The sequence below is a fragment of the Dermacentor variabilis genome, unplaced genomic scaffold (genome assembly GCF_050947875.1).
Source record: "Dermacentor variabilis isolate Ectoservices unplaced genomic scaffold, ASM5094787v1 scaffold_14, whole genome shotgun sequence".
Taxonomy (NCBI): Eukaryota; Metazoa; Arthropoda; class Arachnida; order Ixodida; family Ixodidae; genus Dermacentor; species Dermacentor variabilis.
The window spans coordinates 4,247,867-4,270,816 of NW_027460302.1; the positions used below are offsets into that span (position 1 = coordinate 4,247,867).

The 22,950-nt window shown below is 45.2% G+C and overlaps 1 protein-coding gene across 1 annotated transcript in view; it reads right to left on the reverse strand.

The window, feature by feature from the left end:
- Positions 1-22,950, reverse strand: part of LOC142567763 (arylsulfatase B-like) — a 267,603-nt gene that overhangs the window by 64,824 nt on the left and 179,829 nt on the right. The window contains exon 7 of the mRNA XM_075677931.1: positions 8,623-8,809. Coding sequence (XP_075534046.1) covers positions 8,623-8,809 — 187 coding nt within the window. The remainder of the gene's footprint in view (positions 1-8,622; positions 8,810-22,950) is intronic.

The following is a 22,950-nucleotide window of genomic DNA, read 5'->3' on the forward strand; positions in this document are numbered from 1 at the left end:
CTTTTCTATAAATATATCATAGACTTTTGAAGGATTCCACTCCCGGTACTGTTCACCAAAGTTAGTTTCACTTATTAAAGAAAAGAAGTAGGGAATGCTATCATAACCTATTATCCGACCAGTGAAGTTAGTTTTCGAGATTTGTTTTTTAAGGAGAATTTAACAAGAAATGGCATGTGATCGCTCACTACATACAAGAACACTCCAGAAGATATATTTTGGGTATGAACACTTCTGAAGTACACATCAAGTAATCTTGCAGAGTTTTCAGTGACTCTTGATGGTTGATCAACGATATTTTCACACCCATAAGAAGATATTACGTCAATTAGATTGGTTTTAACGTTACTTTTCACTCCGCGAAGAGCCCCAAACGATGCTGGACAGCCTACCACGTGCACATGCAATTTGCTTCGCAGAAGATTGATTCCCACTGTGCGTTGGAAACGCACGAAATTTATTACGCTCATGCCTAGTACTCGCAGTTTGGAATCCCACAGATTACTACCCTATTCCTCCATCCTCCATTTACTAAATTACTATAGGGACCTTGTAGTGTCGCACAAATGGAAGAAAATATTTACGCCTGCGCAGTCAGTTCCTTTGTACTTTTTTAAATATGAAGAACCAATGAACTACTTCCTTCACTGTGGTATCCTTGTGTGTAAGTTCGCCCGCTTTTAGAGCGCAGTACTTAAGCGCACGTTTTTGCGGCGAGTTTAGGCGTCGGCATCCTTACTCGTAACCGAGCGAACGAGCGCAAGAAGAAAAAGAAAAAAAACGAGAACGAACGTGCAGCGGAGCGGGGAATGAAAAATTACCAACCGTTTCCCTGCCAAGAAATGTGGGTAAGCGAAGCTTCTCCAGCCTGCCCTCGACCTTCGTCAGGGCAATGTAACCCACAGGTAACGGTGCCGGATTGCTTCGGGCTACCGCTCCCTCAGCGAGGATTTTGTTCTTCTTGCTGACGGATTGCTTGGGCTCGAACGGCTCTAACGGTTGCTTCGGCGCGCCCATGGCGAGCCCTAGGCTGCTTGAGTTGACGAGGCCCAGCTACATGCAACTGCTGCGTGCAACTGCTACATGTCGACGCTAAGTGGCGCGCATCTCACATCGCGTGACAAATGGCACGATGCGATGCAAATGGTGATTATAGAATTTATGATAATAATGGCGTTTTATTGGCAATCCCTTTGAAACGGGGCGGTCACAAATAGTTACCTAGCCTCCTTTATTTAATCAGTTTTGCCATACATGTTTTCCATTATAAGATTTGTTATACATCTTCTTTATATTTTTCTTTAATATGTGTTCGTGCGCGACGCCAAGCTTGTATGCAGCCCGATAACGTACGTTGAGAGAGCAAGTGGCAAATCGGTGGAGCTGATCGAGCAGTGCAAAGCAACATTGCATGATTGTGCCCAGGCGACTCATCTATACGATTCGTCATGCAGTGCTCGATCTGGGTTTACGGCGGGTTCAAACGTGAAGTACGTTTCAGCGTTGTAGATTTAAAGACCATCAAGTGAACTGGCTCGACTCGTGAGGGTCTTCGCGGACAAGCTGCCGGTCGCATTTTCCTCTTACCGCACGTGAGGTTGCTCGCATAGAAGCTGTTGTCATTTGTAAGACGCATGCGGCGCAGAAAGAAAGGAAAAGGACGATGTGCGCGGATCGGTCCGAACGGCACGAGCGCTCGAGGCGCGTGACCCGAGCTGTGATCGGGAGAGGCGATCGTGACGAAGGCGATCCAGGGTGTGGCCGTCGACCTCGACGACGTGTCAGCGAGGCTCCTTGGACCTGCTGCAGCCTCTCAGGCAAGGCCGGACACTCCAGGAAGGATCCCCCTTCAGAGGCATACCAGCACGTACGATAGTCCCAGGGGCGTCTCGTCGGCACTCGAAGTAGCAGCAGAACTAGACGTGAGGCCTAGCCCGTGAGGCCGGAGTGACTCGTCACCGACGGAGTGACGGAGTTCGGGATACCAGCATCAAAGACGGACGGGTTGACTGGCAGACATCAAGGCAGTCGGCGATGAGGAAGATCCGAGTGGCATCGGACTCGGAGATACGTGAGACGGCAGAAGTTTGTAAGAACACTCCTTTCTGACGGCGTCGCAACCATAGGCTAGGATTGCCTGAATTTCGCTTGGAACCCCTAAGGACGAACGTAGACGAGGATAAGGAGATATTTAGGCTATGCAAATGTTACTTTTTCTCAGAGGAGTTTTTTTTAGTCAATTGAGTTTTTTTCATTCTGAGTTTGGGTTAATTGAAATCTGTTTGCTGTGTTGCCCTGCGTCTCCCGACTCCATCTCTTCTAACATCCGCACGCCCCCGAGATCAGTGACACGCGAAGGGTTCGCGACAATTGGCGAGCCTGCCAGGAGCCGTTCCAGGATACGCTCCATGATACGTTGCAGGATCCTTTTCCGGCCCTGTCACTGATCTCGGTGGTTTAGAGATGGAGTGGGAGCGTTTAGTGGTGATAGCTAGAGATTTAAACCTGTCAAAAGACGAGACGATGAAATTCTTGGAGTCTGCTCAACAAGAAAAAGAAAAGCAACACGAAGGAACGTGCGAATAGCACAAAAGATAAAAGGAAATTTTGGAGCTTAAGATAAAGGTCTAGCAGAGATGGGTGGGGGCTCTCGTGATGGCACGAGTACGCCCAGATCGGCGTCAACCGACTCACGTTCTTCCTGGCCAAGACAGATTTGCCCTAGGAAATTGATGGCACCTTTCGATGAGTGGAGGGATGATGTAGATTCGTATTTGCATCGGTTTGCAAGGTATTTGCAAGGATAGCAGTCGGGCAAGGCTGGGAGAGGAGCGAGTAGGATAATACTTTACGCCTGTGTTTAGTGCGTGAGGCTCTCAGTGTTTTTGGCGTATGCCAGCAGAGGAATTATTAGACTATGAGAAGGTGGATAAAACTTTATTGCAAAGATTCCGGTTGACCACAGAAGCATTCCGAGAGAAGTTTTCGTCCTGTAAGCCTGAAGACTCAGAAACAGGCAAGCAGTTCGCGCGTCGTCTAACAAATTATTTTGAGAGGTGGATATTGACATGTGTACTTGTTTGTCTTTATCGGGCGACATGTTTCACCGCCTAACAAATGTTATCGCATAGCGCAGGACGCCCCTGAATGTATCGGAAGTTTAATAATAATAATATTTGGGGTTTTACGTGCCAAAACGACTTTCTGATTATGAGGCACGCCGTAGTGGAGGACTCCGGAAATTTTTACCACCTGGGGTTCTTTAACGTGCACCTAAATCTAAGCACACGGGCATCGGAAGTTTCTAGAATGTTGTCAATGCTTCTTTCTATCCACTGTCTGTTGTCGCCGAACCTTGTGTTATCTGATTTCATCGCGTGACGCGAATGGTGTAGAACTTTGTGGAAGACACGCTGGTCCCAGCGATTAGTCTTGAACATTCGACGATTGATGTATAAAAGCCCATGCGCTTGACCCGTTGATCAGATTTTCGACAATCGCCGACTGTGTTCGCCGCTGTCGCCGTTCTTCGAGTGTAGCCTGTTTTTGAGGGCACAAGTTCGCCAAATAAAACGCTAGTTTCGTCTTTCTAAGTTTGGCTGCATTCTTCACAGTCACTACCACGTGACAGTATAGAGCTATCTGAGACGGATAAAACGTATGAAATGGCTCGCGACAAAGTCGTGGGTGAACAAGTGCTTGCCAGGTGTAGCAGCAGTTTGGCGATATTCCTTAAAGAGCGAAAACTGCAAAATGTGGAGCAGATGGCAGAACAAACAGACCAGTTCGCAGAGGCACAATGATTGGGAAATTTGGGAAAAGGTGGCAATGATGCGCACACGACAGCAGTAGGGGAAATGAACTAGGGGCAAATCAGCAGACAAAAGGGACCCTAGAGATGTTTTCTATGTAACCGGTTAGGTCATCTAGCGGTGAAGTGCCGAGTGAGAGCTAATCGTCACGAAACACTGGTGGTTTGCCAGTTGTGCCAAAAGAAGGGTCACAAGGCAGACGAATTCATTACTGGATCCGTGGATAAGAGAGCACATATCATGAGGTCAAGAGATGATGGACAGAGAAAGCAGGAGATGCCTGTATTGGAAGGCGAGGTACAAAGACGGGAGCCAATATCATTTTAATAAGAAGGAGTCTGGTGCCACCAGAAAGCATTACCGGGCACTTCGCGTCAGTAATCTTGGTAGACAAGTCTGTTAAATATCGGCCAAAGGCACGGATTCAAATATCAACACCCTTTTATCGAGGGCTGGTCGCAGCTATATGTGTGGATGAATCCCTTAATGATTTGATTGTGGCAAATGTACCTAGGGTGACGACAATGCTGCAGCAAGGCGGCATGCTGACTCTGCTTTCAAGTATTCTCAAGGCACGCTGACTGGAAGGCCTCTCAGGCGGTATCGCTTGGTTTCTGGGCAGCGTTATCGGCTTCGACTTTAGTCAATGACAGCATTGTGGTGTTCAGACTGTCCGTGCCGAGAATTAGTTCGCGTAGTCACTCTTGAAGGAAAATGAAAGTCGCAGCGTAAGTCCGTTCATGCACTGTAACTCTTGCTGCACATCTTCCAGTCGGCGTTATAAGGTGTCCTCCTGCTGTCAGATCATCAGGGCCGTGCATGTATTCTTGACATTCTTCAGCTTGGCAGCGAAGGGTCCACTCATGACGGAGTAGTCGGCTCCTGTGTACAAGAGCGGTGACAGTGTGGGCGTCTAGAAGCACGTTGAGCATGTTCTTTGTCTTGGGTTGCAACTGGGTCGTGCCGTAGCATCACGACTGCATCGCGTTGTTTATACCTGGTACGTCTCGTTGTCAGGTATTCTTTTGTCGGCGTCGGGATGGCGGGCCTGCCGTTCCCACATTGTCGAAATACATCTTCTAGCGCCGTCGTTGGCGGCGGAGAGTCTTCGGTATTTCGACGTACAACAACCACACCTCCATCTGTTGCTGGTTTTAGTTTTACGGATAGGGGCTTATGGGCCGGCCACAGGCTGGGTCAGTGTACGGTCGTTGCTGCGGCGACAGGTAGTTTCCTGTTGACGGTGAACGCGAAGAACGTCGCGGTCTGCACTGTGTTCCGGCGATGTAGTCGGCGATATTATGGAGTCGTTCACCAATCTGGGGACGCGGCGCCTTGACGGCGAAGGCTCGCAGTCCTAATTCGCGGTACGGTACCAGCGGTAGACGTGGCCCGCTTCTCCGCAGTGGTGGCGGAGCGGCCGATGGTGTGCAGCACGCCATACATCTGTACTGCTTGGATAGCCGCACTGGGCACTGGAAGGGCCAGGGGGCAGCTGCGGCGGCGAACAGTGGAACTGTGGTCTTACCGCACCTTGGTGTCGGCGCGGAGGGGGAGCGTGACGGCGAGCTACAGCGGCGTAAGTCATCGCTTCCGCCTGATCCCGCGGCGATTCAGGGACTCCAAGTAACTGCTTAATCTCGTCCCGAACGATGTCTGCAATGGATGCTACTTGAGGCTGCGTCGAAGGGAACTTCTTCGCGCAAGACGGTTATAATGGTCTCTCGACGCTCGTCGGAGCCTAGTGCTTCAATGTGGCTTTTCATCGAAAGCACTTCGCGGTTTTATTGATGGGTGCACATTCGCACCCTCTTCTCAATCGTCGTTGCCTCTGTCAAAAACTCAGCTATACGGTCTTCGGCAGATAGAGAACCACTGCGGCGAAACGTTCTTGCGTTACGCCGCACATCAGGAAGTGAACTTTTTCTCCTCAGACATTTCCCGGCGGTTGTGTCGGTAAAGACAGGTCATCTCTTCCGTGAAGATGGAGATGGTCTCATTGGGCAGTTGCCCTCGGGTTTCCAGCAGACCCTGCACTCGCTTTTTGCGCACGACGCTCGTGAAGGTCTGTAGATGTCGCGGCGAAATAGGTCCCACGCTGTTAAGGTGGTTTCTCGATTCTCAAATCACGTCCTGGCGGCGTCTCCCCATGAGAATAAGACATGACGCAGCTTGTCGTTGCTGTTCAAGTTGTTAAATGTAGCGACTCTTTCATACGTCTCCAGCCAGTTTTCCAGTTCTTCAAACGATGATCTGCGGAAGGTAGGTGACTCCCTCGGTTGTTGCAGCACGATGGGCGATGCTAGGGCTGTCGTTGTGGTCGTTGACTAGGCAGTGATCTTTTGGCTCGTGTCAGGTACGAGTCCGTGCTCCGGGGGCAGGTTTTATAGCCTGCGGCTTGCTCGATGGTCCGGGGTGGTGCTGGCGTTGGCTTCTGTGTGTGGGGTTAACGGGGGCGTCGGGTTCATGAACGCAAAAGCACCTCCAACACATGTGACGCGGTAGTGACGGCAAAGAAAGCAGTAGCAAAACTGTGCATGGTAAAACTCTTTATTGGGCGAACCTGTGTCCAGAAAAGCAGGCTACACTCAAAGCACAACGACAGCGGCGAACACAGTCGCCAATTGTCGAAGATCTGCGGAGCAAGCGCGTCGGCTTTTATACATGAGTCATTGAAAGTTCCAGAATTGAAGGTGCCCGCGTACCTTCCGGAAATACTCCACAATTTGTATCGCGCATACAATCACATTACAGGAGGTTGGGTGGCCACAGACAGTGGATAGAACCATCGATAACATTCGAGAAACTTATAGATGCAGGCGCGTCCTATGCTGAGCGATAACGTTTAACCTTTGCTAGCCGGTGAAAAAGCCGTCACCGGAGAAAGATAAACTAGTATACGTGTCAATACGATGCCAGTGGAAACTTGAGGGTCCTGAGCACTCCGCACGAACAGTTACCAAAACGGATTGTGTAATACCACGCGCTATCACTTTTTCCTCTTCTTCGCTATGTTTCTCTAAATGACGATATCGTCTTCTTGCCATTGTCATTGCCGCACTACAGACGCAGAATTTTCCTGCCTTTCAACGGATTCATCGTCCCAATGTGAAAGTTAAGCGTGTGCATGTACGGAACATTAAAGCGCGCATCAATTGGATAAGTATCGCTTTACACGAATGACAATATGTAACTGCAATGCAAATTGAGTACGTATCGACGCTACGCGGCGCGCCTGTGACATTGCGTGACTTCTCGCGCGTTAGGGGACATGGGCGGCGGCGGCGGTGGCGGCGGACACTATAGCCAACTGAAACGGCTCTTGGAATATTCTCATAGAAGCTTACGCTGTAAACAGCGGCGAGAGCGATGAGAGCCCGAGGACAAAAGCGGAGGAAGATGAGAGTATGGTGGAAGCATGAAAAGTGTAACGCCGCGGAAGTGGGGCTTGGCATCGACGATGGCTACGAGATGGCGCCACAGTAGCGCGCGTTGTCTTTATGGAAACAAAGCACTGCATGAGGGGAAGTCTGTCTGCGTCGGCTGCTGTGAATCGCTCCCACGCACCACCCACGTGTTTCTGCTCGTGATATCCTGATTAGCGAGGTAGTCGCGCCACCCTTCGCTTCATTTGCAACTTGCCGCGCGATACATATTGTCCGTGGCAGCCATTATATCGCGAAATGAAAACACGTATACAGCTACGCTCAGATTTCGCATCATAGAGTATCGTAAGGTTGGGTGAATTCTTCTCAAGCACCCGTTCCTGAGACAAAGCAGAGCACATAGGGCCAAATGCGTGTGCTGTATTATCAGTAATATTGTAATGGCTGCCATAATGAGCTTTTCTCGATCCTCAGTCCAAGGCTCCCTGTTCTGCGACACCAATGGAACAATTCAGCAATTTTAATACTATCATCTTAAACTAGGTACACCACCTGTACAAGTGGTACGAGGCATGTGACTGTGCACAGCAGATAAATTATAGGTCTGGCACCGAAGTTTTCAGCACATTAAACTACAGCAGACACCTTGCTGAATTTGCAGGTAGCGTGCCGGTCTTGATTTGGCACCTCGATTCGAACAGGCACGTGTTGAGAAATTATGGTCATTTGTCAACTTCGTCAGGTATCTTTCATCTCCAATGTGAAAAGAGAACATTAGATACACCTAATAAAATAAATTGGCTCACTTGCTAACCGTTCCGAAGCGCTTCTTGCTTGCTTCGATGTCTGCTCCTGTATTTTTCTGGCAAAGTGATGTAGGTAGTCCTTTGGTTTTAAATCTTAGTTCACATCTGTGCTAAAGGAAGCTGTCATATAGACATTAGCTATCCTTTTAGGGAAGCGCGAAATCGCAAGCATTGGTTTGAAATTTTCATAGACTTCGGAAGTGAGACTTACAGAGCCATTGTCTTTTCTTGCAAATAGTAGTGTTTGTCAGGCTTTTCGAAGGCTGGTTTATTAAGGCTAAACCAAAAACAAGAAGGCGAGTCAGAGGTCCGAAAGCTTCTGCAAAGGATATGCTTACTTGAGCAGCAATTCTGTCATAATGCACAAATTCCAGATTTCTTTACCTCTCCTTGCCTCTACACGACTACATCGCATTGGACTTAGCGATGAAATGAAATGAATGAAGCCAATGTGGAGGATTTGTGTATGTGGTTCACCTCTGTCTTTTAAATAGTAGATGCTTTGGCCTTTGTATGCTGCCCTCTAAATGTCCCTTTCTCGTTTGTGTATATATCTATTGTATAATGCACGAGCCATGTTTAGTTATTCTATTATGTAGGCATAAACTGTTTGCCTACCAGCCATCGTGCTGGTCCTCTGGTGACGCACCTAGCACCAGCTTGTACCATCCGATGCGTATAGCGGCCAGCTTCCACTGGTAGTTAATGTTATACAGGATCTCGGTGCGCGGTGAAGGCCGGTCGTCCACAAGCACGGTCCACAGGTCTTTGCCATCGATGGCACCGAGGTCGGTGATGTCGCCGCCTGTCGTGACACACAATTGAAGGCCATTAACGCTGCTGCATTACCGGCAGTGCCGTACCACAGCAATTAATCGAGTGAATTAGCATCAAACATTCAACCACTGAAGAAGGTGCTGGTCACAAGGTAAGAAAACGGAAATATCATTCTTTGCTGGGCCGAGCTTCTAATACGAGGGCAGAGTTAAACGAGAAGAAAGGGGGTTAACCGAGGGGCCCGATTTTTATTAGTCATATCATGAGAAGCCAACAAACACTGACACCAAGGACAACATAGGGGAAATTACTTGTGCTGAATAAATGAAATAAAGAAACGATAAATTAGTGGAATTAAAGTGGATGAAAAAAAAACTTGCCGCAGGTGGGAGCCGAACCCACAACCTTCGCATGCGAAGGTTGTGGGTTTATCGCTTCTTTATTTCATTTATTCAGCACAAGTAATTTCCCCTATGTTGTCCTTGGTGTCAGTGTTTGTTGGCTTCTCAGGATAAGGGCAGAGTTAGGCACACAAAGACACATACAGGAGCGCTCTGGCAACGGCCGTTTATTGAAGATTTCACGCGTCCATATTATATGCTTAGGCGTGCAGCCGTCTGTACAGCCCAATCTACCTTCCTGCTCAGTTTAACAAGCGAATTTCTTTTTCTCGCAACGAAACTGACGGTACACTGGCACACTTGAGACGGACTCCAGAGCCTCACGTAAGTAGAATGTTAAGCGAGTTCTTCCCCCTCGCCAATCGCAGAACACAATGGTCAGCGCCCGCTTCGCGGTCTTCAGGAGAAGCCACAAAAACCCGCTGCATCGACAAGCAACGCGTGCGTCGCCGGCGATGCCTTCCTAGCAGCACGACCGTAGCGTGCTCTTGGCCTGGGAGCAAAGTTTGTCATGCCGCCCAGAAAGCGGACGCCAGAGGGTCTCGCCATGCTAAGCGAAATGTGCAAACACGTGACGGATATTGACTGTAATATCTTAGCCTATTTTAAATAGACTAGAGTGTCCCACTTGATGAAATGTTAAGCTTCATATTTACTATGCACTCGTGAATTCGCGCCTAACGCACTGCTCCTTGGATTGGCTAACAATGTCTGACACAGGCCTGAATTCCCTCCAAAAGCGCTCAATACGTGCATTCCTGCCAGTTCACTCTACGAGAACAAATCGCCTTATCTTTAAGGGTACAATATATTGCTCTCTAAGTAGTTATTTAAACTATCTTTGCAGTTACTACGTTAACATGGGACAAATATATCACTCTTCTTCAATATATATTATAAGAAAGATGCCCCGTACGAAATAGGCTACGTATTTGTATCCAAAGCTAGAACACGCACCAACAATTAACTTTACTAATACCAGACGTACTAAATCAGTATCGAACCATATTAAATTTACCGGAGTGTGTCGCTTAATGTAAAGCTTGTGAAAAATAATAGAACTGCTAGTTGAAGAGTATGAAAGTTATTATGATATTTAAGATTGATTAGATTGTACTTGTGTTGGTGTGTATTAGTGCGTTTTGTAATTTAGTCTAAATACTGTCACCTCTTTAACGTGCGCACCGATTATGTCCGTGTGTAAAGAACTAGCTTTTCTGTTTTCACTTTGTATAACCTGGGTAGCATAATCATGTGCCTTCTCATCATGTGCTTTATATTTTCTTCTTTGATCGGTTACAGTGTACATTGTAGATGTATGGTGTGAGGTCATGCTTTCCACGGCCTTTTAACCGCGTCAGCCAAGGCCATCTTGTATCGAGTTTGCCTTGAATAAATATAATAAAAACAACAATGTGATGGACAAAATGTAGATGTGGTTTCGCGTGGCAGCCAATAGGCACCTCGACCACCGTTGCAGTGTTCTGTTAACGCTTTTCGCGACGAGTCTGCATGGTTGCCACCTGCCGACAAAGAAGGTAGATTTGTAGTCAAGTCCCGAACACAGTTTGGTTCTAAACCGTGCAAGGCCATGGCGTCGGTGATAAAAAGGTGCAGTGATGTTTCATTACGAAAGGCTGAAGGCAAAGGCAAGCGTTATTAGCACGACGAACATTTGGCGCATAGCAAGAAGTTCAGCCGAGCAGCAAAGCACTAGTCTGAGGGTCAGTGCTAGAATGCACAAAGTAGGCTGTCCTGTACGAATTATTATTTCAATGAACGGGACATGGCAAAAATTCATCGCAATGTTCTTCCAGGGCAAATTAGGGCTCCTTTCGATTGGCAACCCTTACTTAGTAAAAAAATGGCTCTTTTACAGCAGAACTCGATAAGGACTCGAGAGCACGGTCAATAGATGCTAAAGATCTTTGTTATTCAATGCCGTACGCACAGCAGCCAACCTGAGCCGAAGAGTGTGTTGGTAGACTGAAACCGGTTTGGCCGTATCAAAGGTCTCTTGAGCTGCTCACGTCCCACCTTGATTCGGTGCTCCGCAATTCAAGCGCGATAATCAGAGAGCGTGGCTTCCGGCGCTCTTTGCGCCAGCGCAGTGCGCTGGTGATATGGAACTGGTGTAGTCTGGTGCACAATGAAAGCGAGAGCTTTTATCACGCATCGGGACTGTATTTGGTCCTCCAGCGATCCCTCACCGGTGGTGCAATTTGTATACTGAGTAGAACGGAACGATGCGACAGCAGTGGAAGCAGATCGGCATGCCATCAGGGGTACGCCATTCGGACGGGTTGCGGTGAGACGTGGCAGAAAAGGACTGCGAGGGACGAGGAGGGCTACTAGAGAACTGGGGAACGCTGCGTTGAGAAGTTCAACATACGTAGTTCAGACCCATGTTCTCAAATTTCTGTCTGACGACGGCCTAAATCATCGCAATTGTGGTTGCTGGTGGATCGGGAGGCATCGCTGAAAAAGCTGAGGAACAGGCGGCCTTGAGTTCGCGGCGAACAGTACGGGTTACGTCGTCACAGGTGGTAGTCTGGCGCGGTCGAACCTCACATGTAGACGTAGCAGCAGTGTTGGGTGGCCGCGTGATGTGGTGTGATATAAGGCCGCTCTTAGCTTGTTCAAGGCAACGGCATTCTTTTATGATGGCGTCAATAGTCGAGACGTTGCCGAAAACCAGCAAATTGAAAGCGTCGTCGGCGATGCCTTTTAGCACATGCGCCACTTTATCTGGCTCAGACATAGCATGGTCAGCTTTGCGGCATAGAGCCAAGACGTCGAGGATATATGATATGTACGGCTCTGTAGATGTCTGAACGCGAGACGCAAGAGCAGTTCTCGCGGCAACCTTGGGCGCAATGGGGTCAAATCAAATCAAATCAATCTTCATTTTCCAGTAAAAGAAACAGAAGCTGGACGGTCATTTTGGGCTAAAAGCTACGAGAGTAGCTTGACGGGGCCTAAAAGACCTTACATGGCAGTATCACCTTGGCACACGATCAAACACTGTATTAGACATATACATATATGTGAGGCAGAAAACATAATAGTCATGACTGCATTATAAACAACTATGTCTTAGTGCACCGTAGTAATGACAGCGAAATGCATATATGCAGGAGAAAAATAAGAAAAACAAGACTATGGAAACGGCATGTTATCACTGAAACAACATATCATAACTGAACAAAATATTGTCTGATTTGCTTCCTATTGTAACCTGCAATATCTACATATTTGTTGAAAATAAACAGTAAGTTGCAGGCTAGCGATTGGTGTTTGTAGCAGCATGTACGGAAATGTGGACTAATCCATTTTTCAGATTTTCTTGTGTTTATCCTAGGCTGACGGTGTTCTAAGCATGCTAGACGTTCAATGAAGTTCTCTACTGCTGTCTCCGAAAATCGCATCACATATAATAATCGGTATGTGTAAAGGTGATCCACTCTAATAATATTAAACAATTTATATGCATCTCTAGTCGTAGACAATGTTCTAGGTTTCCGATGTGACGAATAATTTTTTTCTGCAATATCAAAAGTCTGTTTATATTGGCTTTAGTTGTCGTACACCAGACCAATGCACATTAGTTTAGGAGTGAATTGAAAAGGGCATCATATATCCGTAGTTTGACGGAGGCTGGCAGCATGTTGCGACAACGGCATAGTACTCCTGTCACAGAGGATAGTTTTTTTACACAGATAGCTTACATGTGTATCCCAAGTTAAAGTAGATGAAAAACGAACAAGAATTTTGTAACTGTCAGCGATTTCTATTTCTCGATCCTCAAAAATAATGTTATGGTTTAATGTTGCTTTTTCGTTTTTCGCATAGAATATTATAACCTTTGTCTTTGTTCCATTAACTTTAAGTTGATTTTCCTTCGACCATATAGATTGCTTCTTTAGTAGATCGTAACATTGTGATGATAACTGGTTTATATCAGATCCTTGCATTAAAATGGTGCTGTCGTCTGCATGTTAAATAAATTTTGCCCTTCTGTCTAAGTCTATGATATCATTAATATATATGTTAAACAAAAGTGGTCCCAGCACTCCCTTGCGGTACCCCAAATTTATTGTGTAAGAGGGTTGAGGTTTTGCCATTTATACATGTGCACTGTAGCCGTTTACTGAGATATGATTGTAATAAATTTAAAGAATTACCACGTATACCATAAGACTGCAATTCGCCAAGTAGTGTAGAATGATCAAGGAAGTCGAACGCCTTGCTAAAATCCACAAATAGAGTAAGCGTAAACATGTTCTTTTCTATGTTTTGTAGGATGTATTCCTTTAATGAAAGTAGAGCTGTCTCTGTCGATCACCCCTTTCTGAAGCCGAACTGTGCATTTGTTAAAACATCATACTTGTCAAGAATTTTTTTCATGCGAGAGAATAACATTTTTTCAGGACCCTTAGAGAAAACAGGCAGTACAGATATTGGCCTATAGTTACTCGGTACATTGTGATCACCACCTTTAAAGATTGCTGAAACCCTGGCACATTTCATACGTTCTGGGAAGCTTCCCGATTGCAACACTAGGTTGAATATATGTGCCAGTAAATTAAAAATGTAACATAAACAGTATTTTAAGGGCTTTACCTGTACATTTTCAATATCGACTGCCTTACTATTTTTTAGGCTAGCGAAGGTACTGTAAACTTCATATTCATCAATGGGCTGCATAAAAATGGTTTGCTGAATAGTGTTAAGTATACCTTTGGTGGTAGAGGGTGTATTTGTGGGATCGCCGTATGCGAGGGCGGTGTTTACAAAGTGCTCGTTGAAAAAATCTGCAAGTAGTTTACCGCTTAGTACGGAACCGTTGTGTATTATTGTATTTGGGACACTGGTTTTGTTCTTACGACCCAGTGAAGTATTGATTATTTTCCACGTTACATCGGGCTGCTGTCGACTGATATCCACAAAAATACTTTGATAATATGTATTTTTTGCTTGCTTTAGCTCAGCATTCAACCGATTCCTATAAATTTCAAATTCTTCTAATGCGATCTCAGAATGTGTCGGTAAAAATGAATGGTACTTGCGATGCTTTTCGTTAAACATCTTCAAATGTTGTTTAGTGATCCATGGTTTTCTAGCTTTACTTGGATATTTTATAACTTCATAAGGGAAATGCTTATGGTAAATTCTTGTAAAGATATCGATCAAAATATTGTATGCGTCGTTCGCATCTTGGTTTTCTAACACAGATGACCAGTCACAACTAGCTATCTCCTTTTTAAAAGAATCAAGCCTATCTTGTGTGATAAGCTGTATCTTGAATGCAGTAGTCGAGTTTCTACACGTGTTGGATTCATTACAATACATCAGAAGAACTGGACAGTGATCACTAAGGTCTGATGCAATCGTACCAGCACTATAGACTGCAGTGTCTATGTTTGTCACAGTAAGGTCAAGGGCAGGTAAGGAGGAACACGTGATTCTTGTTGGCGTACCGATGCAATTTTCAAAACCCGATGATGATAGTACGGAAAAGAAATCTTGCGAACATTTATCATCTAAAACATTGATATTGAAGTCACCACCGCATATAAGCCTATAGTTTTCCTTGCTAACATAATGTAAGAAAGCCTCATAGAACTCAATGAAGCGCGCTAAATTTCCGCCAGGAGGACGATAAACAACAGAAATGATGATCTTTATGCTTCAGTGTTAAGATCTCATAGTCAACAATTGAACGGCTGTACTCAGATAGTATTTCACAATTTTTATGTCGTCACAAGAAGCACCACGCCGCCTGTTTGCGCGGTTTAGAAAAAAGTTTTGGTAACCATGCGGCTGGAACATTTTACATCCGGAGGTGTACCATGTTTCAGAAAACATAATATCGAATCTGAAAGGAAATTGATCGAGAAAAGTGAGATATCGTCTGCCTTGTTCCCGTAGTTACCATAGCTTTTCTTTGAAGCTGTCCCAACTGGTTATCTCCTCGTCATGCGTTTGGTGCCACACGCGTGAGGTGCCGTCGAGATAAAACGTGACATTGGCGAGCATAATCGTTGGGTCCTACCGGTTATTAGCACTGGCGTGTTCACAGAGCTTGATCCAGTCGTCAACATCCTGTCCCTCCAGGCCAGAGAACACAGCTGGGTCGCGATGTGGGGCAACCATGACGATTAGAGCGGTCGGACAAGCCGAAGCCGTTGCAGAGGCGGCTTCTTCACTGGGAGGCATGATGACAAGCTCGATGTGCCAACCACTTCGGAATTCCGTGGTGAGGACGAGGATCGGATCGATGACCTCCACCAGAATGTTACGTGTGGAAAGACACAGGCGAAAGAGGCTATTTACAGGCTATTTACACAGGAGCCAGGCCGACACTCACTCGCGCAAGGGCACCACTTCGTCGTCATTCCCTCGGCTCGTCTCTTTAGCATCGCTCGATGATATCGTAAAAACAATATATATATATGTATATATATATATATATATATATATATATATATATATATAACACAACAGGGATTGAGCATCATAGACGCATTTTTCCAGCCGCAAACACGAAGTCTACTCCCGAAAAAGAAAATTTAGTGATGATTCAGATTGTGAACGTGGGTTACGCGCAAGCGTATAAGTGCGGTTCCAGAGTTCCTAAGCTACGCTGTTTTGCCTAACACGCCTACATTTTCGCAAGCCGCCAAGCACGTTCTTCGGGAGTCTCCTGTGCCCGCACCCTCTGCCGGTCTTGTTAAAGGGACACTAAAGGCAAGTATTAAGTCAAGCTAAAGTGATAGACGAGGGCTCAAGAACGTCTAAGGCGTCGATGTTATCGCGAACAGAGCTTTAGTAATCGAGAAATCGAGGTAAATGCAGGACATGATTAGAGACTCCCCCGGGACATTCAAGTACTAGTCCGATGACGAATGCACCCCAGACTATAATTGTGTCACTATTAATCAACGAATCGTAATAAAAAAATAATTGTATTGCATTATAAGACGAAGGAAAAGGCTACTTCTCCAGTTCGATTTGATTTTTGGAAAAAGAAAAAACTCATCGACGTTACCCTCAACAAAAACGCGAGCGGTCTAAAGGTTGCTTTTTCTTGAGTGTGCGCTGCCCGAGCTTTCGCATAGTTTCGTTATCGCCTAGTGCTGCACTCGTTTTGCTGGCTCGCGAAACTCACACGAACTGTAAAAATCTAAGAATGCCACATCCATGTGACGTCACCGGATTCCTGAACTGTCCACGCCATTTCAACAAGAGAAACTGCAAAGCTCTGTCTTTGATTGGTTTCTCCTTGACCCCACGCTCGCGTTTTGCGTAGAAAACCGCAACGCCATCAGACGCGCGCCGTTTTACTCACCGACGGCAGCAATTACACTCTAAAAACTAGGAAGGGTATCGCAGGAGTGAAGCGGCCGGTTCACTCTCCAAAGCGTCGTTTTACTCTCGCAGAATGTCGAGGAGAGTGAAATGCATTGTTCACTCTCTCACCAAGGAGAGAGTGAAATGTGCTTTTCACTCTCCCTTTCAGAGAGAGAGAGTAGAATGCCCGTTCTACTCTTGCGGCAATAGAGAACAAAACGTAGCGTAATCTTCTGCTTCAACTGTAGGTTGCTGGCCCCGAACATGGCAATGTTTCATTCATGCACGCTGAACAAAGAACACATCGTTTTGCTTCTAAGAGAACAGGCCGACGCAATTCAAAGGAACGCGTAGCGAGCGCTCTAATTTTTCGCTCGGAGTTGCTCCACCGCGCGCGCGCGCGCTCAAGATCGCGGAACAACACAGCACCGGAGAAAGGTGATCCGTCCACCAAGCAGCACAGCAGCCGCAAAGGCCAGCCAAGGGAGATCGTATGGCAGCCATCTCGCGTCGCCAGGAAAACACGACAGTCGTTCGTCATGCCTTGCATATAACAGCAAATCCTCCACGGTAAGTGAATTCTAACTTAGGTGCACGTTGTCCGTATATGTCATGCTATCGCCAGGAAGTCGTCGCTGCGCTTAGCCGACGCGATTGACAAAGGACTAGGCATACGCGCTGTGTCTCTCGATGTCAATCGAAAAAGCCAGTCGTCGCGATAACTGCATGTGATTTTATCACTTTGCCGTTGTCCGTAAGAGCTTTAAAGATCGCAAACGCTGCCAGAACTATGGTATGTTCAATAAGACGCCAGGCGAGAGGACGCTTAAAATGGTTCGCTCACCAGCCTGTGATTCCGAGCCTATGCGGAGCGTGATTAGCGTGCGTTTTGTGTGTTTCAATTTATTCAATTTGGCAGTCTACTGTTTGCGGAACGCTGTTGAACTAAGGAATCACATAACAGAAGGCGTCATTTTGCTGGCAGCATGCTTTTTTTATAAATAAACCGCGCGCTTGACGGTGTCTCGCGCAGGGGGAATCTGCGACCACTGAAGTTACGTGCAGCACCAGTGCTAGTTAGAAACTTTGCCGCAGGCATTCAGCTGCATGCTGCAAGAGGTCAGTTGGGCGCGTTATCTTGAACTCACCGAAAACGCATGAGGAATCCATGTTTTATGCTGAAACAAGTATAAACCCCATATAAGCGATCTTGCGCGCGGCAGCTACAAGCGACGCGATGGAGATGGCTGTCGCGTTCGCTCGTCGCCTACAAGTCGTATCCGTGCGAGCGACGATATTGAGCGACGCCTCCCCGGTGTTGCCGGCATGAGGGCTGCAATCACGCGTGACGCGTGCTTTAGTAATTTACGTTGATGTATTACACTATAAAAAGTAGCATAAAATATTTCCGGAGGTCTTGCAGTAGGTTCTTATCCTTGCACGTATAAAAATTGAATCATTTGCTCGTTCCGCGCGACAATCGGTAGTATTTGAGCGATGCACATCCAGTTCCGGCTTCGCGCTATCGGCTAGTCGCTCATAGCACTTTCGGGCGACGAGCGACGATTTCTAGATTTCCAGAACCGAGCCATCTGTTCAAGCGACGGCCCGTTTTGTCGCTCGGAGCCGTCGCTCGTCGCCGTCGCGCACTAAATCGCTCTCACAGTGTTTATCCCTAAGAATGAACTGTTTTTGCTCATGTATTGAAATGGTGTGATTATAGGTAGGTCTGGTTTTGTCTCCTGTTGCGGTTTTCGTGCACGGTGTGCGAAACTGAAAGGATGCTTATGTCTACGAACTCGGTGAATTGTCGAGCAGCTTGTTATGCATCGGCATCGAATATAACGGCTGCTGTGTGGAATTACAATTGCAGGGGCGCTTTGCATACGCTTATTGTTTTGGACATGCCTTTGCATTTGCTAATATTAGTTGGCGTGTCAGAGTTATGTCATATGAATAGCTAAATCAGCCTTCCTCTGGGGGTTACAAGCGTAATGTGTGCATTTTGCTATTGCATGGCAGATCAAAATGTGTTTATCGCTTGAGTATTTTTAGTAGAGAAACAAAATATCAAAATAAAATGTTGCTTTAATTCCGTGTTACCAGTCTGTCGTACACATAAAATTAGGTTGGCGTAATAAACTAATAACTGCGGTTTAACTGCAACTTTTACATGCCTTCAAGAATCGAAAATGCTAGATTTCAAACTGCAGCAGTAAGTCGGGTCTGTAAAAAATGAAGTCCATTGCGCACCTCATACATGAAAATAAGTTCATGCCTTTTAGTAAGCTTAGATGCAGGCCGCAGTGAACTTTCTTGTTAGTATTGAAATGTGGGTAAGCTTGCCATAACAAGCCTTGTTGCCCTTTTTTATAGGCACATCCATATATCCATTGAACTGAAGGACAATATTTTCATCCCTACTGAGCATCATGTTTCCAGCTATAATCCTCAAATTATGGCTTCAGCAGTGGCACGACCAAGGATGGTGCGGGGGGCTCACTGGGCACGTGCTTAGGATGTGTCACAAGTGGTGTTTGCGATACACCAGACTCATGACAGACCTATGATGTCTGAAAATGACCAATATTCTATTCATTAGCAGGAGTATTCGAACATTCGTGCCGAACGAGAATGAGCTGTCCCTTATTTCTTTTTTTGTGTAAATCTAAAATTAAAGTTAATTTAGCCGTTGACTGTTGCAGTCATTTGGATGTTTTGCATGCATTTAACTAAGAAGACTAAGAGCTAAGACTTTCTTTTATTGCCATGGTCTTGACTGTCTTGATGTTGTTTTGCACCATGCCCTTGTGTTGACTTTTGCATGCGATATTTTTCAGGCACCCGCTTTATAAACGCAAGAAGGCAGCTAGCTGCAAGGACACGGGGATGTGAAAGAGCCAGTGCAGCGCGACTTCACGTAGTGCACAGGAGCCAATGCCAAAAAAATCAAAATACATTGGTATGCAATTTGGGCAAGAAAACTAGTACGTGGGTATATTAGGTGTACCATTTGACCAAATGTAAACAAAATCAAGATACAGTATGTTACACCAAGATGAAAATTCTCACGTGCTCCAGGCAGTCATCTTAACATGGTATATTTATGTAATGTCTCCGATTGGAAAGTCAAATCAAGTATGCTCACTGGAGACAAACACATACCAGCAAGTGTCATTGAAAAGTTAGAAATGTGTTTTAAAAAACCTGATTAGTTCTGAGAAGTGACTGCTTTTTGTCTTGCCTCTCAACAGATACATCCATGTGATAAAAAAATAGTGGTACAATGAAATTGCATATTTGCTTAGTGACATGATACATACTTGCAATGAGCACGGTGCCTGTGTTTACTATAAAAAGCAACAGCCCATGCTTGGTTAGCTTAGGCCCAGTACAACATGCAGGCATAGGTGATAGGCGTTTCTTTTTTTATTTCTGTGTCGTGAGGTTTACTGACGGGCATATAGGTGCAGTGGCACGCAGTATGGCTAGTACAAAAAGTGGGGGGGGGGGGGCAGGTATAGGTAGCTCACTGTACACGACAGGGCAAAGGAAACAGTGTTCGGCAACTATGTTAAATGCCATGTATGTAAATTTTACAACGCTACTCATTCGAAGCGCGCACAGGTGCATATTGAAGAAAAGTTTTCCAGGGTACATAATTTAGTGCGTAATTTACAGTAATTTTGCTCTAACCACAAGACATAATAAATTGAATATACTGCACGGAAAAACCTAGAGCAAATTAAATTGTGTGTCAGCTTCGTATGTATAAATATAGTCTTTCCTATACATTAGGTTTTTCACGTAATGCATTACCAGTTGACAGCCTATCTTATTATGTGTACTCTGTTTACATTACAGTTGTTTATTAGTTTACTCATTTGTTTTGCAACTTATGAAATGCCGGTGTATATATATTTTCAACATTTGACATAACCCTGTATGTTTTGTAGGGACAACCGAGGACGTGCATTTCTCAGCACCCAGTCAACTGCCAGAAGTGACTCGAACACAGGCCACCAGTAAGTGGACATCAGTTGCAATTTCACATTATGCAGTTGGCTGCTGCCTTGTACTGAGGCTTTTTTTTTAATGAGATGGTGGTGTCGTTCTAATGTACATTTTGACCACAAAGGTGCGATCATGTCTCACAGAGGCATATATGGTTGCTATTCTCTGCGAGGGACGTGTTCTCGTGTTCGTGAAGCATTTGTGTTGGGTAGTATTGTCGCCCAATGAGTCAGATATAAACACTGTAACTCGGCACTGCCGGCAAGTAGTTGCGAGAAACACAATATATTATGACACTGTAAAGTTATTTCATTATATCGAAGGAAAATGTTGCAGCAGGAAAAAAGGTTGCTATTCCAGGTAAACATGTCTTTTTCTCACCAGTTATTTAACCAAACTGTGGATGCGTGAAATTCGTGACTTATGAATAGATTTTAATTCATCCTTTAGTAATGCTTCTAAAAGAGACTAGAAATAGCATGTGACTACCTCTCCAATCAGCAGATCATACACTTAGTCATAAGTGGTAGTTCCATGCAGTCTCGCACTCTATATAACCTTTCCTTTCAGCAGCATTGGAACTGGCGGCTGCGTTTTCAGAAGGAGGAGTGCACTTGGCACTGTATATGTATGTGTGAATTCGGTCTTCTTTGTATGTGTCGGATCACTGACACAAACAGTGAAAAAATCACTTGTACCATGAGGCTGACGACGCCTTCTGCTGCTAGAAATGCGGCACTTCATATTTTATAGTACCGCATGACATTTAAATCAAAGCTAGCACATAAAATGATCAAGAAAACTAACCGCTGTTATAGCTGTTTTCCTCAAAGAAAGCTTGTCCTTTATGGGCTGTGTTAATCTGAGCTCTCCACCGATGTTTCAGTAGTATTATCCCTTAGTGAGTGAGAGATTGGGGACAATTAATAGTGTTAGTCTTTAAGTGGTGTCCTAATTATGTGTATTTGTTCCAACAAAGTTGTCTAGATTACTTTATTGTGTAGTGTAAAGCTTATGAAACCATCAGCAACTAGTGAGTTGCTAATATGCATATGCATTTGTCACTATACAGGTGGCACTTGGCTGTACCACTGCAGTGCTAGAAATTGCCAGCACCGGCGGCTTTGCGACAGCTGTTTCACAGCATGTCGGTATGTGCTAATTTATAGTTATGTTGGGATGGGTTAGTATTATGAACCACTGCTACTCTGTATTGTGACAGATCCATATGATAAGTGATGTAATGGGCACAGCGAAAACTTGTGAATGTTTTACTATGGTACATAAAAAGGCTCTCCTTTTCGTCACTGGAGCAGGGGAGAAGAGCATGCAGGCACTCCTGAATGTACATATATTTCAAAACATGAGAGAGACATATATATATATATATATATATATATATATATATATATATATATATATATATATATATATATATATATATATATATCTCAAGGAAAAGTTCTGTAGGTCCGGTGCATAGATAGTTGAAGAAACGAAGGGGCACACTTACGAAAATTCCATTTTTAATGTTGTAACGTTTCGGCCGTGGCACGGCCTTCGTCAGAATACACACAGAATACAAGTGCGCACCCGCTTTTATGGGCGTGCGCACGTGGGCATAATCAGCAGTACATGCGCGTGTACACTTGCAAATAATAACAGAAAAGTACAGCAGTAAGTATAACATACGCCGATAAATTATATGTATGAAATATCATTGCGGTATCACGATGATGGTACATGAAGTTACAGGATGATATCAATTGCGACATGGCAAAACTAGGAACAAATTGATTTGGCATGGTTTGTCAACTCTGTACAAGAATATACACATCAAGATATGGCAGACAGGCACGACATTTTGCCTGCGCTCTCGTTGATACCGGATGACACAGTGTTAAATTTATGAATGAAAAAGGATTCTCGTACTTCTCGATCGTGGTGCGATTTGAAACCTGATTGTATTACTGTTGCTTTGATGTTGTCAAACGTATGACCTGGCAGTCGAACATGTTTAGACAATGGAAGGTGCGGCAAGCTGTTAGCGTGTGCTTTGTGGTTGTTAAATCTTATACGAAAAGGTGTTTCGGTCTGACCGATATATTGCATATGGCACACTGAACATTCAAGCAGATAGATGATGTTAGTACTGTCGCAAGTGAAGTCACCGTTGATTTTAACAGAACAATTAGATGTTCTGCTTCTACCAGTCATTGATGTGGTCATATGTGTACAGACTTTACAACGGGGCTTATTGCAGGGATGACAGCCAGAAGAAGCAATCGCTTTAGTCTTAGATGAGGTTACTATGTCACGCAGATTCCTAGAGCGACGATAGACCACTCTTGGCGATTCCGTGAAAATGTTTTTAAGTCGGTCGCTCTGTCTCAGTAAGTTG